Source organism: Tursiops truncatus, chromosome 5 (assembly GCF_011762595.2).
Source record: "Tursiops truncatus isolate mTurTru1 chromosome 5, mTurTru1.mat.Y, whole genome shotgun sequence".
Lineage (NCBI taxonomy): Eukaryota > Metazoa > Chordata > Mammalia > Artiodactyla > Delphinidae > Tursiops > Tursiops truncatus.
This window is the reverse complement of record NC_047038.1, coordinates 93,510,538-93,526,057: the sequence shown is the minus strand read 5'-3', so window position 1 is coordinate 93,526,057 and position 15,520 is coordinate 93,510,538. Positions and strand designations below refer to the sequence as shown.

The 15,520-nt window shown below is 42.1% G+C and overlaps 1 protein-coding gene across 9 annotated transcripts in view; it reads right to left on the bottom strand.

Moving 5' to 3' along the window:
* Positions 1–15,520, bottom strand: part of FRAS1 (Fraser extracellular matrix complex subunit 1) — a 465,636-nt gene that overhangs the window by 71,292 nt on the left and 378,824 nt on the right. For 7 of the 9 annotated variants that reach the window (XM_033857168.2, XM_033857167.2, XM_073805374.1 and 4 more), the window contains 2 exons: positions 14,613–14,732; positions 14,157–14,336 (listed from right to left, as the gene is read on the bottom strand). In XM_033857168.2, coding sequence (XP_033713059.1) covers positions 14,157–14,336; positions 14,613–14,732 — 300 coding nt within the window. Of the gene's footprint in view, positions 1–10,681; positions 13,101–14,156; positions 14,337–14,612; positions 14,733–15,520 lie in introns of those variants that run through there. The other 2 variants (XM_033857169.2, XM_033857161.2) reach the window with 2 other exon arrangements.

The following is a 15,520-nucleotide window of genomic DNA, read 5'->3' as shown; positions in this document are numbered from 1 at the left end:
AATAAATTATACATATTTAAAGTGTTTTTATTTCATTATCTTTGGTACATCCATGAAACCATCACGTAAGTCAAAATAGGAATGAATCCATTACCCCAAAAGTTTTTAACTGACACTCTGTAATCCTTCCATCTTTCCCTTTCTTGTGCCCTACCCCATCCCAAAGAAGCAAATGAATTGTCATCTGTCATTATAGGTTAGTTGGTATTTTCTCTAACTTTTTATAAATAGAATCATACAGTGTATACTATTTTATGCATTTCTTGCACTTAGCATAATTGTTTTTGAGTTATCCATATTGAAGCATGTATTAATAGTTCATTCCTTTTCATTGCCAAGTAGTATTCCATTGGATGGTTATAGCATAGATTGTTTATCCATTGACCTGTTCATGGACATTTAGGTTATTTCCAGTTTGGGGCTATTACAAATAAGGCTGCTATGATCACTTATGCACAAGTCTTTGTCTGGACATAAGTTTTCACTCTTCCTGGGTAAATCTCTAAGAGTGGGAGGGTGGGAATATATGTAAGGTGTATGCTTAACTTTTTAGGAAACTGCCAGACTATTTTCCAAAGTGGTAGTAATGTTTTACATTCCCGCGAGCAGTGCATGAGAGCTCTGGGCTTGATCTTAGTGGGTCTTTCCCAATTCAATGTAGCAAACATTGAGTACCTACCATGTGCAGAACGGTGTTTCAGATTTGCTTATATAGACTTTTATCTCAACAGCTCTGGGAGGTCAAGGTTGGCATTATTTTTCTAGATTATGATACTAATAAAATTAGGAAAGAAATGTGACCTATCTGAGGTCACACAGCTAATAAGAGAGCAGTGCTGAGACTGGAACTCAAGGTTGTCCACCTCCACAGTTTAGCCCTGCTGGGAGTACTTTTTTTTTTCTTACGTGATTACATGTTGAAATGACACACACACATATATACATGTATGTATGTATATACATACATATATATATATAGTATTCTGTTAGGAGTACTTTTTGTAAAACTTATCTAGCTTTTCTGGGCTAGACAAGGAGCCTCTTGGATTTCACCCTTATCCTTTAATTTTTTTTTCAATATAAAAGGGATACATGTCCATTAAAGAAAATGTGAAAAACACAGGAAAGTAGTAAAGAATCACAATACCACTCATAGTTCTACCACTGAAATACCATTATAATTTTTTTGAATTGAATCATAGAATAATTTTTTGACTATAACCTTTTTCTTGTCTGAAATATTGATTTTGATGGGGTATTTAATATTATCATTTAAGTGATATCCATAATTTAGTGCAGGAGGGTAACAAGTGGCATTATAAGGTAAGCTTCAAGAGGACAAGATTTTGTTGTTTCTTCACCAATGTGCACCTAGAATAGTGCCCGGCACACAGTAGGTTCTCAAAACATATATGGTGAATGAATTTAGTTCATCCACTACAGTTAATATCTAAGAGGTCCTATTAAGCACAGATTTTCAATCTCTGTACACTTAAAAAAAATTTGTTTTAGCTGTTGCTAATTGGGTATTGGAAGACTTTAGTTGTTCACTCACCTGCAAGATGGTGCTTCTAATAACATATTGTCCCTACTGGCTGTCACAGCAGGTAGTTACTGTTTGAAATACCTTGAAGGCTTTTAATCCCATGCAAAGTGTTTTCAGTCACCAACCTGCTGGCTAAACTATGTACCTGGCAGTGTTACAGAGACCCACATTGACCCTGTCAGTTTTTCCAATTCTCCTGGAGGGCTAGCACATTAGAGAAAGTTCAGTCCAGGTCAGGGAAGTGGTTTGAGAAAAAAGCATCTTTGAAGAAACTGCCTTCCTAATGGGATGTTAGGAGATCGCCCTGGCCCTCCTGGCTTTCAGCACAGCTGTGGATGGCTCTACGCCTGTTGTCTGCTCCCATCTCAAGCTCAGGCTGTGGGAGATTCTCAGCTTCTCTGCTTCAGATTTTCTTCAAGCCTCCTGTTGTGGAATGAGTTATGCCCCCCATATTCATACGCTGACATCCTAACCCTCAGTACCTCACCATGTGACCTTATTTGGAAATAGGATCATTGCAGATGAAGGGGAAAGTTTGACACAGACATACACATAGAGGGAGAATGCCATGTGAACATGAAGACAGGTATCTACAAGCCCAGGAGAGAGGTCTGGAACAGAGCCTTCCCTCAGGAGGAACCAACCCTGCCAACACCATGATCTCAGACTTCCAGCCCCTAGATCTGTGACACAATAGATTTCTGCTGTTTAAGCTTCTCAGTCTGCAGTGCTCTATGATGGTGGCCCTAGCAGACTAACACACCTCTGCTCTTGGGAGAACCCAAACTAAGACACTGACTGCAGCTTATTCTGGTTGGTGTCACCATATGGAGAGGCTGAGATAAAGAGGAAGCCAAAGAATACCTCTGCTAAAGCATCACCTCTGGGAAGTCCTTCCTAACTCACCCTCAGCCCCCTCTTAGGTGGGACTCACAGCATCTTGGCTCCTAATATCCTCTCACATGTTGCCGCCACAACTACTGAAACACACTCGCACATATTACATGTCTCCCATTTCCAAAATCTAAGCTTTCTCCTGCAGCAGCTACTCAATAAATGTTTCCTGAAGGTGAGAACGACTGTGTGCTGGAGATTGCTAAATCCAATATTACTGCTCCCCTACTTAAAAATACAACTGCTGACTAGTAGTTAAGTGACTAGATGCCCAGTTAGGGTCTAGATTTCCCAGCAACCTCACAGCTTTGTGTAGCTCCATCCTTGCCACTGGGATGTGATCAAAAGGGATATGGGAGGGAGGACCTTCAAGATGGCGGAGGAGTAAGACATGGAGATCAACTTCCTCCCCACAAATACATCAAAAATACATCTACATGTGGAACAACTCCTACAGAACACCTACGGAATGTTGGCAGAAGACCTCAGGCTTCCCAAAAGGCAAGAAACTCCCCACGTACCTGGGTAGGGCAAAAGAAAAAGGAAAAACAGAGACAAAAGAATAGGGATGGGACCTGCACCAGTGGGAGGGAGCTGTGAAGGAGGAAAAGTTTCCACACACTAGGAAGCCCCTTCACTGGTGGAGATGGGGGTTGGGCAGGAGGGGGAAGCTTCAGAGCCACAGAGGAGAGCGCAGCAACAGGGGGGCAGAGGGCAAAGTGGAGAGATTCCCTCACAGAGGATCGCTGCCTACCAGCACTCACCAGCCTGAGAGGCTTGTCTGCTCACCCGCCGGGGCAGGTCAGGGCTGGGAGCTGAGGTTCGGGCTTCGGAGGTCAGATCCCAGGGAGAGGACTGGGGTTGGCTGTGTGAACACAACCTGAAAGGGGCTAGTGCACCACAGCTTGCCAGGAGGGAGTCCGGAAAAAAGTCTGGACCTGCCTAAGAGGCAAGAGACCATTGTTTTGGGGTGCGTGATGAGAGGGGATTCAGAGCACCGCATGAACGAGCTCCAGAGAAGGGCATGAGCCGCAGCTATCAGCGTGGACACCAGAGACGGGCATGAAACACTAAGGCTGCTGCTGCCGCCACCAAGAAGCCTGTGTACGAGCACAGGTCACTCTCCACACCTCCCCTCCCGGGAGCCTGTGCAGCCCGCCACTGCCAGGGTCCCAGGATCCAGGGACAACTTCCGCAGGAGAACGCACGACGCGCCTCAGGCTGGTGCAACGTTACGCCGGCCTCTGACGCCACAGGCTCGCCCCGCAACCGTACCCCTCCCTCCCTCGCGCCTGAGTGAGCCAGAACCGCCGAATCAGCGGCTCCTTTAACCCCGTCCTGTCTGAGCGAAGAACAGACGCCCTCCGGCGACCTACACGCAGAGGCGGGGCCAAATTCAAAACTGAACCCCAGGAGCTGTGAGAACAAAGAATAGAAAGGGAAATCTCTCCCAGCCTCAGGAGCAGCGGATTAAAGCTCCACAATCAACTTGATGTGCCCTGCATCTCTGGAATACCTGAATAGACAACAAATCATCCCAAAATTGAGGCGGTGGACTTTGGGAGCTCCTGTAGACTTGGGGTTTGCTTTCTGTGTCTAATTTGTTTCTAGTTTTATGTTTATCTTAGTTTAGTATTTAGAGCTTATTATCACTGGTAGATTTGTTTATTGATTTGGTTGCTCTCTTCCCTTTTTAAAATATATATATGTATATATTTTCCTTTTTCTCTTTTTGTGAGTGTGTATGTGTATACTTCTTCGTGTGATTTTGTCTGTATAGGTTTGCTTTTACCATTTGTCCTAGGGTTCTGTCTGTCCATTTTTTTTTAGTATAGTTTTTAGCGCTTGTTATCATTGGTGGATTTGTTTATTGGTTTGGTTGTTCTCTTCTTTTTTTTTTTATTACTTTTTTACTTTAATAGTATATATTTTTATTTTAATAACTTTATTTCTTAAATTTCTTTTTCTTTCTTTTCTTTTCTCCCTTTTCTTCTGAGCTGTATGGCTGACAGCGTCTTGGTGCTCTGGCCGGGTGTCAGGCATGAGCCTCTGAGGTGGGAGAGCCAAGTTCAGGACATTGGTCCACAAGAGACCTCCCAGCCCCTCATAATTTCAATCAGAGAGAGCTCTCCCAGAGAACTCCATCTCAACACTAAGACCCAGCTCCACTCAACGACCAGCAAGATTCAGTGCTGGATATCCCATGCCAAACAACTAGCAAGACAGGAACACAACCCCACACATTAGCAGAGAGGCTGCCTAAAATCATACTAAGATCACAGACACCCCAAAACACACCACTGGACGTGGTCCTGCCCACCAGAAAGACAAGATCCAGACTCATCCACCAGAACACAGGCACTAATCCCCTCCACCAGGAAGCCTACACAACCCACTGAACTAACCTTACCCACTGGGGGCAGACACCAAAAACAACAAGAACTATGAACCTGCAGCCTGTGAAAAGGAGACCCCAAACACAGTAAGCAAAATGAGAAGACAGAGAAATACACAGCAGATGAAGGAGCAAGATAAAAACCCACCAGAACAAACAAATGATAAGGAAATAGGCAGTCTACCTGAAAAAGAATTCAGAGCAATGATAGTAAAGATGATCCAAAATCGTGGAAATAGAATGGAGAAAATACAAGGAACATTTCACAAGGACTTAGAAGAATGAAAGAGCAAAGAAACAATGATGAACAACACAATAAATGAAATTAAAAATTCTCTACAAGGAATCAATAGCAGAATAACTCAGGCAGAAGAACAGGTAAGTGGCCTGGAAGATAAAATAGTGGAACTAACTACTTCAGAGCAGAATCAAGAAAAAGAATGAAAAGAACTGAGGACAGCCTCAGAGACCTCTGGGACAACATTAAACGCACCAAAATTAGAAATATAGGGGTCCCAGAAGAAGAAGAGAAAACGAAAGGGACTGAGAAAATATTTGAAGAGATTATAGATGAAAACTTCCCTAATATGGGAAAGGAAATAGTCAATCAAGTCCAGGAAGAACAGAGAGTCCCATACAGGATAAATCCAAGGAGAAACACACCAAGACACACATATATATTTTTTTTAACATCTTTATTGGAGTATAATTGCTTTACACTGGTGTGTTACTTTCTGCTTTATAACAAAGTGAAACAGCTATACATATACATATATCCCCATATCTCCTCCCTCTTGCGTCTCTCTCCCACTCTCCCTAGCACACCCCTCTGGGTGGTCACAAAGCACCCAGCTGACCTCTCTGTGCTATCTGGCTGCTTCCCACTAGCTAGCTATTTTACACTTGGTACTGTATATTTGTCCAGGCCACTCTCTCACTTCATCCCAGCTTATCCTTCCCCCTCCCCATGTCCTCAAGTCCATTCTCTAGTAGGTCTGTGTCTTTATTCCAGTCCTGCTCCTAGGTTGTTCAGAACCATTTTTTCCCCCTTTTTTTTAGATTCCATATATATGTGTTAACATACGGTATTTGTTTTTCTCTTTCTGACTTACTTCGCTCTGTATGACAGACTCTAGGTCCATCCACCTCACTACAAATAACTCAATTTCGTTTCTGTTTATGGCTGGGTAATATTCCATTGTATATATGTGCCACATCTTCTTTATCCATTCATCTGTCAATGGACACTTAGGTTGCTTCCATGTCCTGGCTACTGTAAATAGAGCTGCAATGAACATTGTGGTACATGACTCTTTTTGAATGATGGTTTTCTCAGGGTACATGGCCAGTAGTGGGATTGCTGGGTTGCATGGTAGTTCTATTTTTAGTTTTTTAAGGAACCTCCATTCTGTTCTCCATAGTGGCTGTATCAATTTACATTCCCACCAACAGTGCAAGAGGGTTCCCTTTTCTCCACACCCTCTCCAGCATTTATATTTGTAGATTTTTTGATAATGGCCATTCTGACTGGTGTGAGGTGATACCTCATTGTAGTTTTGATTTGCATTTCTCTAATGATTAGTGATGTTGAGCATTCTTTCATGTGTTTGTTGGTAAACTGTATATCTTCTTTGGAGAAATCCAAGACACATATTAATCAAACTATCAAAAATTAAATACAAAGAAAAAATCTTACAAACAGCAAGGGAAAAGCTACAAATAACATATAAGGGAATCCCCATCAGGTTAACAGCTGATCTTTCGGCAGAAATGCTGCAACCCAGAATGGTGTTGCAGGACATAATTAAACTGATCAAAGGGAAAGACCTACAACCAAAATTACTCTTCCCAGCAAGGATCTCATTCAGATTTGACGGAGAAATTAAAATCTTTACAGACAAGCAAAAGCTAAGAGAATTCAGCACCACAAAACCAGCTTTACAACAAGTGCTAAAGGAACTTCTCTAGGCAGGAAACACAAGAGAAGGAAGGACCTACTATAACAAACCCAAACAATTAAGAAACTGGTAATAGGAACATACATATTGATAATTACCTTAAATGTAAATGGATTAAATGCTCCAACCAAAAGACACAGACTGGCTGAATGGATAAAAAAACAAGACCTGTATATACGCTCTCTACAAGAGACCCACTTCAGACCTAGGGACACATACAGACTGAAAGTGAGGGGATGGAAAAAGATATTCCATGCAAATGGAACTCAAAAGAAAGCTGGAGTAGCAATTCTCATATCAGACAAAATAGACTTTAAAGTAAGGATTATTACAAGCCACAAAGAAGGACACTACATAATGATCAAGTGATCAATCCAAGAAGAAGATAAACAATTGTAAATATTTATGCACTCAACATAGAAGCACCTCAATACATAAGGCAAATGCTAACAGCCATATAAGGGGAAATTGACAGTAACACAGTTATAGTGGGGGACTTTAACACCCCACTTCACCAATAGACAGATCATCCAAAATGAAAGTAAATAAGGAAACACAAGCTTCAAATGACAAATTAGACAAGATGGACTTAATTGATATTTATAGGACATTCCATCCAAAAACAACAGAATACAGTTTCTTCTCAAGTGCTCATGGAACACTCTCCAGGATAGATCCTATCTTGGGTCACAAGTTAAGCCTTGGTAAATTTAAGAAAATTGAAATCATATCAAGTATCTTTTCCGACCACAATGCTATAAGACTAGATATCAATTACAGGAAAGAAACTGTAAAAGATACAAACACATGGACGCTAAACAATACACTACTAAATAATCAAGAGATCACTGAAGAAAACATAGAGGAAATCAAAAAATACCTAGAAAAAAATGACAATGAAAACACGATGACCCAAAACCTATGGGATGTAGCAAAAGCAGTTCTAAGAGGGAAGTTTATAGCAATACCATCCTACCTCTAGAAACAAGAAAAATCTCAAATAAACAACCTAACCGTACACCTAAAGCAACTAGAGAAGAAAAAAACCCCCCAAAAATTAGCAGAAGGAAAGAAATCATAAAGACCAGATCAGAAATAAATGAAAAAGAAATGAAGGAAATGATAGCAAAGATCAATAAAACTAAAAGCTGGTCCTTTGAAAAGATAAACAAAATTGATAAACCATTAGCCAGACTCATCAAGAAAAAAGGGAGAGGACTCAAATCAACAGAATTAGAAATGAAAAAGGTGAAGTAACAACTGACACTGCAGAAATACAAAGGATCATGAGAGATTACTACAAGCAACTCTATGCCAATAAAATGGACAACCTGGAAGAAATGGACAAATTCTAAGAAAAGCACAATCTTCTGAGACTGAACCAGGAAGAAATAGAAAATATAAACAGACCAATCACAAGCAATGAAATTGAGACTGTGATTAAAAATCTTCCAACAAACAAAAGCCCAGGACCAGATGGCTTCACAGGCGAATTCTAACAAACATTTAGAGAAGAGCTAACACCTATCCTTCTCAAACTCTTCCAAAATATAGCAAAGGGAGGAACACTCCCAAACTCATTCTACGAGGCCACCATCAGCCTGATACCAAAACCAGACAAGATGTCACAAAGAAAGAAAACTATGGCTAATATCACTGATGAACATAGATGCAAAAATCCTCAACAAAATACTAGCAAACAGAATACAACAGCACATTAAAAGGATCATACACCATGATCAAGTGGGTTTTATCCCAGGAATGCAAGGATTCTTCAATATACGCAAATCAATCAATGTGATAAACCATATTAACAAACTGAAGGAGAAAAACCATATGATTATCTCAATAGATGCAGAAAAATCTTTTGAGCAAATTCAACATCCATTTATGACAGAAACCCTCCAGAAAGTAGGCATAGATGGTATTTACCTCAACATAATAAAGGCCATATATGACAAATGCACAACCAACATCGTTCTCAATGGTGAAAAACTGAAACCATTTCCACTAAGATCAGGAACAAGACAAGGTTGCCCACTCTCGCCACTATTATTCAATACAGTTTTGGAAGTTTTAGCCACAGCAGTCAGAGAAGAAAAAGAAATAAAAGGAATACAAATCGGAAAAGAAGAAGTAAAACTGTCACTGTTTGCAGATGACATGATACTATACATAGAGAATCCTAAAGATGCTAAGAGAAAACTACTAGAGCTAATCAATGAATTTGGTAAAGTAGCAGGATACAAAATTAATGCACAGAAATCTCTTGCATTCCTGTACACTAATGATGAGAAATCTGAAAGAGAAATTAAGGAAACACTCCCATATACCATTGTAACAAAAAGAATAAAATACCTAGGAATAAACCTACTTAAGGAGACAAAAGACCTGTATGCAGAAAACTATAAGACACTGATGAAAGAAATTAAAGACGATACAAACAGATGGAGAGATATACCATGTTCTTGGATTGGAAGAATCAACATAGTGAAAATGACTCTACTACCCAAAGCAATGTACAGATTCAATGAAATCCCTGTCAAGCTACCAATGGCATTTTTCACAGAACTAGGACAAAAAAATTCACAATTTGTATGGAAACACAAAAGACCCCAAATAGCCAAAGCAATCTTTAGAAAGAAAAACAGACCTGGAGGAATCAGGCTCCTGGACTTAAGACTATACTACAAAGCTACAGTAATCAAGCCAGTATGGTATGGCACAAAAACAGAATATAGATCAATGGAACAGGATAGAAAGCCCAGAGATAAACCCACACACATATGGTCCCCTTATCTTTGATAAAGGAGGCAAGAATATACAAAAGAGAAAAGACAGCCTCTTCAATAAGTGGTGCTGGAAAAACTGGAAAACTACATGTAAAAGAATGAAATTAGAACACTCCTTAACACTGTATACAAAAGGATTATAGACCTAAATGTACGGCCAGACACTATAAAACTCTTAGAGGAAAACATAGGCAGAACACTATATGACATAAATCACAGCCAGACCCTTTTTGAGCCACCTCTTAGAGAAATGGAAATAAAAACAAAAAATAATAAATGGGACCTGATGAAACTTAAAAGCTTTTGCACAGCAAAGGAAACCATAAAGAAGACGAAAGACAACCCTCAGAATGGGAGAAAATATTTGCAGATGAAGCAACTGACAAAGGATTAATCTTCAAAATATACAAGCCTCTCATGTAGCTCAATATCCAAAAAATAAGCAACCTAATCCAAAAATGGGCAGAAGACCTAAATAGACATTTCTCCAAAGAAGATATACAGATTGCCAACAAACACATGAAAGGATGCTCAACATCACTAATCATTAGAGAAATGCAAATCAAAACTACAATGAGGTATCACCTCACACCTGTCAGAATGGCCATCATCAAAAAATCTAGAAACAATAAATGCTGGAGAGGGTGTGGAGAAAAGGGAACCCTCTTGCACTGTTGGTGGGAAGGTAAATTGATACAGCCAGTATGGAGAACAGTATGGAGGTTCCTTACAAAACTAAAAATAGAACTACCATATGACCCAGCAATCCCAGTATTGGGCATATACCCTGAGAAAACCACAATTCAAAAAGAGTCATGCACCACAATGGTCACTGCAGCACTACTTACAATAGCCAGGAAGCAACCTAACTGTCCATCAACAGATGAATAGATAAAGAAGATGTGGCACATATATACAATGGAATATTACCCAGCCATAAAACGAAATGAAATTGAGTTATTTGTAGTGAGGTGGATGGACGCAGAGTCTGTCAGACAGAGTGAAGTAAGTCAGAAAGAGAAAAACAAATATTGTATGCTAGTACATGTATAGAGAATCTAAAAAAAAAAAAAAAAAAAAGGGTTCTGAAGAACCTAGGGGCACGAGAGGAGTAAAGACACAGACGTAGAGAATGGACTTGAGGACACGGGGAGGGGGAAGGGTAACCGGGACAAAGTAAGAGAGTGGCACTGACATATATACACTACCAAATGTAAAATAGATAGCTACTGGGAAGCAGTTGCATCGCAAGGGGAGATCAGCTCAGTGCTTTGTGAGCACCTAGAGGGGTGTGCTAGGGAGGGTGGGAGGGATACGCAAGAGGGAGGGGATATGGGGATATATGTATATGTATAGCTGACTTACTTTGTTATGCAGCAGAAACTAACACACCATTGTAAAGCAATTATACTCCAAAAAAGATGTTAAAAAAAAAATGATGACTTAAAAAAAAAAGTATATGGGTTCTTCCAGTAATACTCCTGGAAAAGAAATGGATGTGGGCGCCCCTGGTCTTTCCTCCCTGGCTGCTGGTTGGGGGATGATGACAGTACGTTCTGGGCCACCTGCCTCTGGATTTTGCTGTGAGCAAAAATAAAGTTCTTGTGGAAGGTACTGTATTTTGCAGTCTCTTTGTTCCAACAGCTTAGCTTCTATCCTGATAATATAACTCCTTACTCTAATTTCCCAAGAATAAGAGGGTCCTTAGGGTCACTAACATGAGGGTGTGGGCCCTCAACCTTGCCAAGAGCCCACACATGGACTAGAGCCTCACGTGGCTCTCCTCTGTGGGAGGAGGTTCGTGTCTGTCTTCCCAACGGTTCCCATGGACACATGGCTCCCTGTGACGCCTTGAGGGGAGAAAAGAGGACCTTCACACCTTTTCTATCTAAAGACAACAATCACAATCAGCTGACTAAGAGAGATGGCATAAGGCTAAGTACACTTCATAGTTAACCATCAAGAGGATGTCTGCAAGCACCGGTGGCAAATGATAATTCCCAGAGGCATCCAGTCCCCTAATATCTCAGTGCTTGCACTAGAGACACTGGTCTAGAAGCTGTTCTGCTCTTCTTGGAAACAGGCTCCAGCCCAGCCTCAGCTCCTAGCAGACCCATCCTCACCCATGGAGACAAACGGGGTGAGGTGCTTTTCTCCAAGCTGTAGCCAGCTGCCTTCAGAAAGGGTGACCCATAATCAGCATGGACTTCCTCTGAAGGGAGAGCTTTGACATTTCAAAAGAACTGAATTCATGAATACAGTTCCACTTAGGAGACACAGGGAAGGAGAGAATGCTGACTAAATGCTATAGAAAGGACAGCGGGGCTGATAGTGTGGGAGGGGCAGGGAAGCCCTGCTCCATTAGAGACGGAGAGGGGCCCCCAAGAGTCAAGATCTTCCTATCTGGTCTACTTAGAATCTCTAGAAACGGGAGGATTGAGAAGAAATGGTGGGGGTGGGAGAGAACGTGGATTAGGTAGTCAAGCCTGGTGGGAAAGGGCAGGTGAAGGAAGCGCCCCTCCCTCTGTTTCGGGAGGCTGCTTTCCCAAGAGGAGGGAGAAGTGTGATCCCCTATGGGTGGTACCCTGAGCAGTGCTGGCCTGGTCCTGGCATCCAGCATTTAAGCCCAGTGAAGGCTGAGACTGTAAAAACAGAAAAAGCGAATGTGGGGCAGCCTCACACAGGACTCAGCCTGGGGGTCAGAGAAGAGCCAGGGCCGGGACTTACCAGCAGCTGGCAGTGCCCTGCGTGAAGCTCCGGGCCTTTTGGAGCTCTGTGCAGTGTAAATGCAGTTGCCCAACACAACAGCCAAGAGTCTGCCCTTTCATCTTTGGAGAGATGTAATCAGCAACCTGACAGAATTCTGGCAGGAGCAATTAGCTCATGAATGATTTATCAGGTACCTCATGCAGCCAAGGTCTTGGGAGTGCTGATCTGCATACCGTCCCCAGGAACTCTGGGACAAAAGGGGAGGGCACTGGCTTTAATTGGCATTAGGAATTTTGGCCAATCTGTCCATCCTTCCCCATGCCCTCCCACCATACACATAACTCCCTCCTCCACCATCACGCTAGACCCAGACACATTCACCCCCACTGGCTCCCCCTCCAGTGCGGTCCTCCATGCATCTCCACTCTCTCCCCAGCTCACTCCGCCCCAGCCATACTGGTCTCCTTGCTGCATCTGGAATGTGATAGGCCTGGCTGATCCCACCTCAGGATGTTGACACTCGCCAATCCCCTGTCTGGAACGCTCTTTCCTTTACATGTCGGCATGGCTGGCTCCCTCACTTTGTTCAGATCTCTGCTCATACGTCATCTTATTGTTAGGGAGGCCTTCCCTCGCCTCCTTGCTCCCTGCACCCCAAGAACGCCCTCATTTCACCCCCTAACTCATCACCATTGACATATGATATATTTGCTTGCTTGTGTGCTTACTATCTGATTCCCAGCATCAGGGCAAGTACTTTCTCTGTTTTGCTATTTCCGTGGTTGAATGAATGAAGAATCTGTAACCTGAAATCCAAAGAAAACAATGATCTAAATTTCCTGCAAGCTGACACTTCTTCTATGATGGACCAAATAAAGACAATTCTACCTTTAGGTTGTTTATTCAGCAAATATCTCTTATCCCTCACATCCAATCAAGCTGCCAAGTTCTACAGGTTCTCCTCCTGAAATTAACTGCTTCCTTCCTTCCTTCCGCCATCTACTGTTTACTGGATACTTACGAGGTACCAGGAATAATCTCTTATATTATTCTCATCTTACTATTCCCACCGCTGCCCCTCCACCTGAAGCCTCCCTAGCTTGCATCTGGCCAAATGAGAAACTTCCTACCCAAGGGCACTGCCTCCTTTTTCTTTCAGTTCATCCTGTTGGACACTAGATGAATTTCACTTCCCCTCCCGGTTCATAATTCTGCAGTGGCTCCCTATTGCCTATTGAATTAAATAGGGATTACTGGCCCTCTCATAATTTTTGGAATGTGCCCACATGCTGTTCGTATCTCTGGAAATAACACAATTTCTGTCAGCCCAAATTCTATCTTTCAAGTGCACTGTTAAATGCCACCTCTTTGCACCTTCACACCCAATGCAGCCTCTTTCACATTTGAACTCCTATGATAGCAGGTTTATACAGTTCTTAAAATACCTGCTATCTTCTTCCCTTGTGTATGATTACATGCAGAGGCTCCTTATCTTATCCAATAGAGGACTCTAAAGGTTGTGGTTATATCTTATTTACCTTTTATTTTTTTTCCTCTGTAGCAGCTAAACCAAGGTCTTACTCAACATGCATGCTCACCTGCTATTTGCTGAATTCTAGTTATGGAGCCAAGACTGTTTATATCAAAGTGTAATTTTTAATTCAACTTCCAGTAAGCAATTACTGAGCATACTTTGTTGTAAGTATAATGCAAGGCAGTATATAATGGTCAGAACTAGTGATGCCAAAAGTAAATACTAACAAAGGCAGATTCAAGGTGAGTGTGTACACGTAGTGTGGCTGCCCCCAGCACTTCCTAAATGCCAGCTTTTGGTTGGATGAAGTCAGAGATGATGGGCTTACCTGGTGATGCTGTGTGTTCCAGGTGGCCCAGCTGGGGCTCTCTGGTGATTCTGTAGATCAGTTCTGCAGGCTTCGTCTCCTGGTCAGTGGCAGAGAGCTGCAGAGTGGTGATTTTCTTCATCGAGTTTTCATCCAAGACCAGCCCTTTATTGGTGGTGATGACTGGTGGGGATTTGTCTTCTGAAAATATCAGAAAGAGTGATTTGAAATGGGATCATTTTTAGCCTCCTTTCTTCAATTCTGGGCCTGGTGTCCAGGGGTAAGATCAGAATAGTCTCCAGGCCTGTCCCTCAGAGAGCGTATCAAGGAGCCACGGCCTCGCACAACAGACAGGATATGATTCCAGGTTTCCACATGAGCACTTAAAGGAAAGGCTCAAGCCTCAAGGTGAGCACAGTGTGCACCACATGACCTCAGAACTGCTGGAGGACTTTTAGAAACCCAGTGCCCCCTTACCCAAAACACTGATGGAAAATGACTGGCCGATCAATTTGTTGCCTTCTCCATCAACTACATCAAATTTAAAAGCAAAGCTCCCGCCAGATTCTCCTTTCCCATGACTGTATTCTACGTGGCCTGTAACAAGGACAAGAAAATCAAAATTTGCTATTAGTGTTTTCTGCCCTTATTTCTGAAATGTCAGGTGAGAATTCAGTTGGTATTCACACCAGTGAATCAATTAACCCCTTCTCAATTAGACATTGCTTTTGACATTTTAATCTAATATTTTCATTTCCTCCCTTTCATCTCCCACTAGCAACTCCCTCATCATCAATGACTCCATCATGATAAAACCATCCTAAGTAGCAAGTAGCATTGCTTACAGTTGAGGCTTGGTGTCTGTGGAAGACTCTAAAGAAGTCTCATGAATAACTAGATCAGCAAAACTGCCCACGTGGAAAATGTGCACTGACCGGACCCACGTCATTGGTGTGACCCTGTTAAATATCCATGTCACAGGCCAAGAGGACAGAGAGCTGCAGCCCACATTCTCCCAGAAGCTGTCGCTCCCATTTCCCAGTACAGCCTTAATTCATTATAGGAAAGACACCAGATATAACCAACCAACAAAGAAATAGATGAACAAAATAAATGAACTCTACCTAGAAGTCAAATGGATCCAAAGGGAAAAATGCAATATATTACATTTTTGTTAACCCACAGCGTCACTTATAAGTACCTAGCAATGAAAAGATAGCCAAACATCTAGGGAGAGGTGCTGCTCTCATATTCTAAAAAGGGACACTGAGGCATGGAAAAATTAAGGACTTATTCCACTCCCTTCACTAAACATGTCTAATGAGATTTTGGCTGCTATCAGTTTTGGGCGTTAGGGCAGACGGGACCTTCCGCTCCTAGGGGGA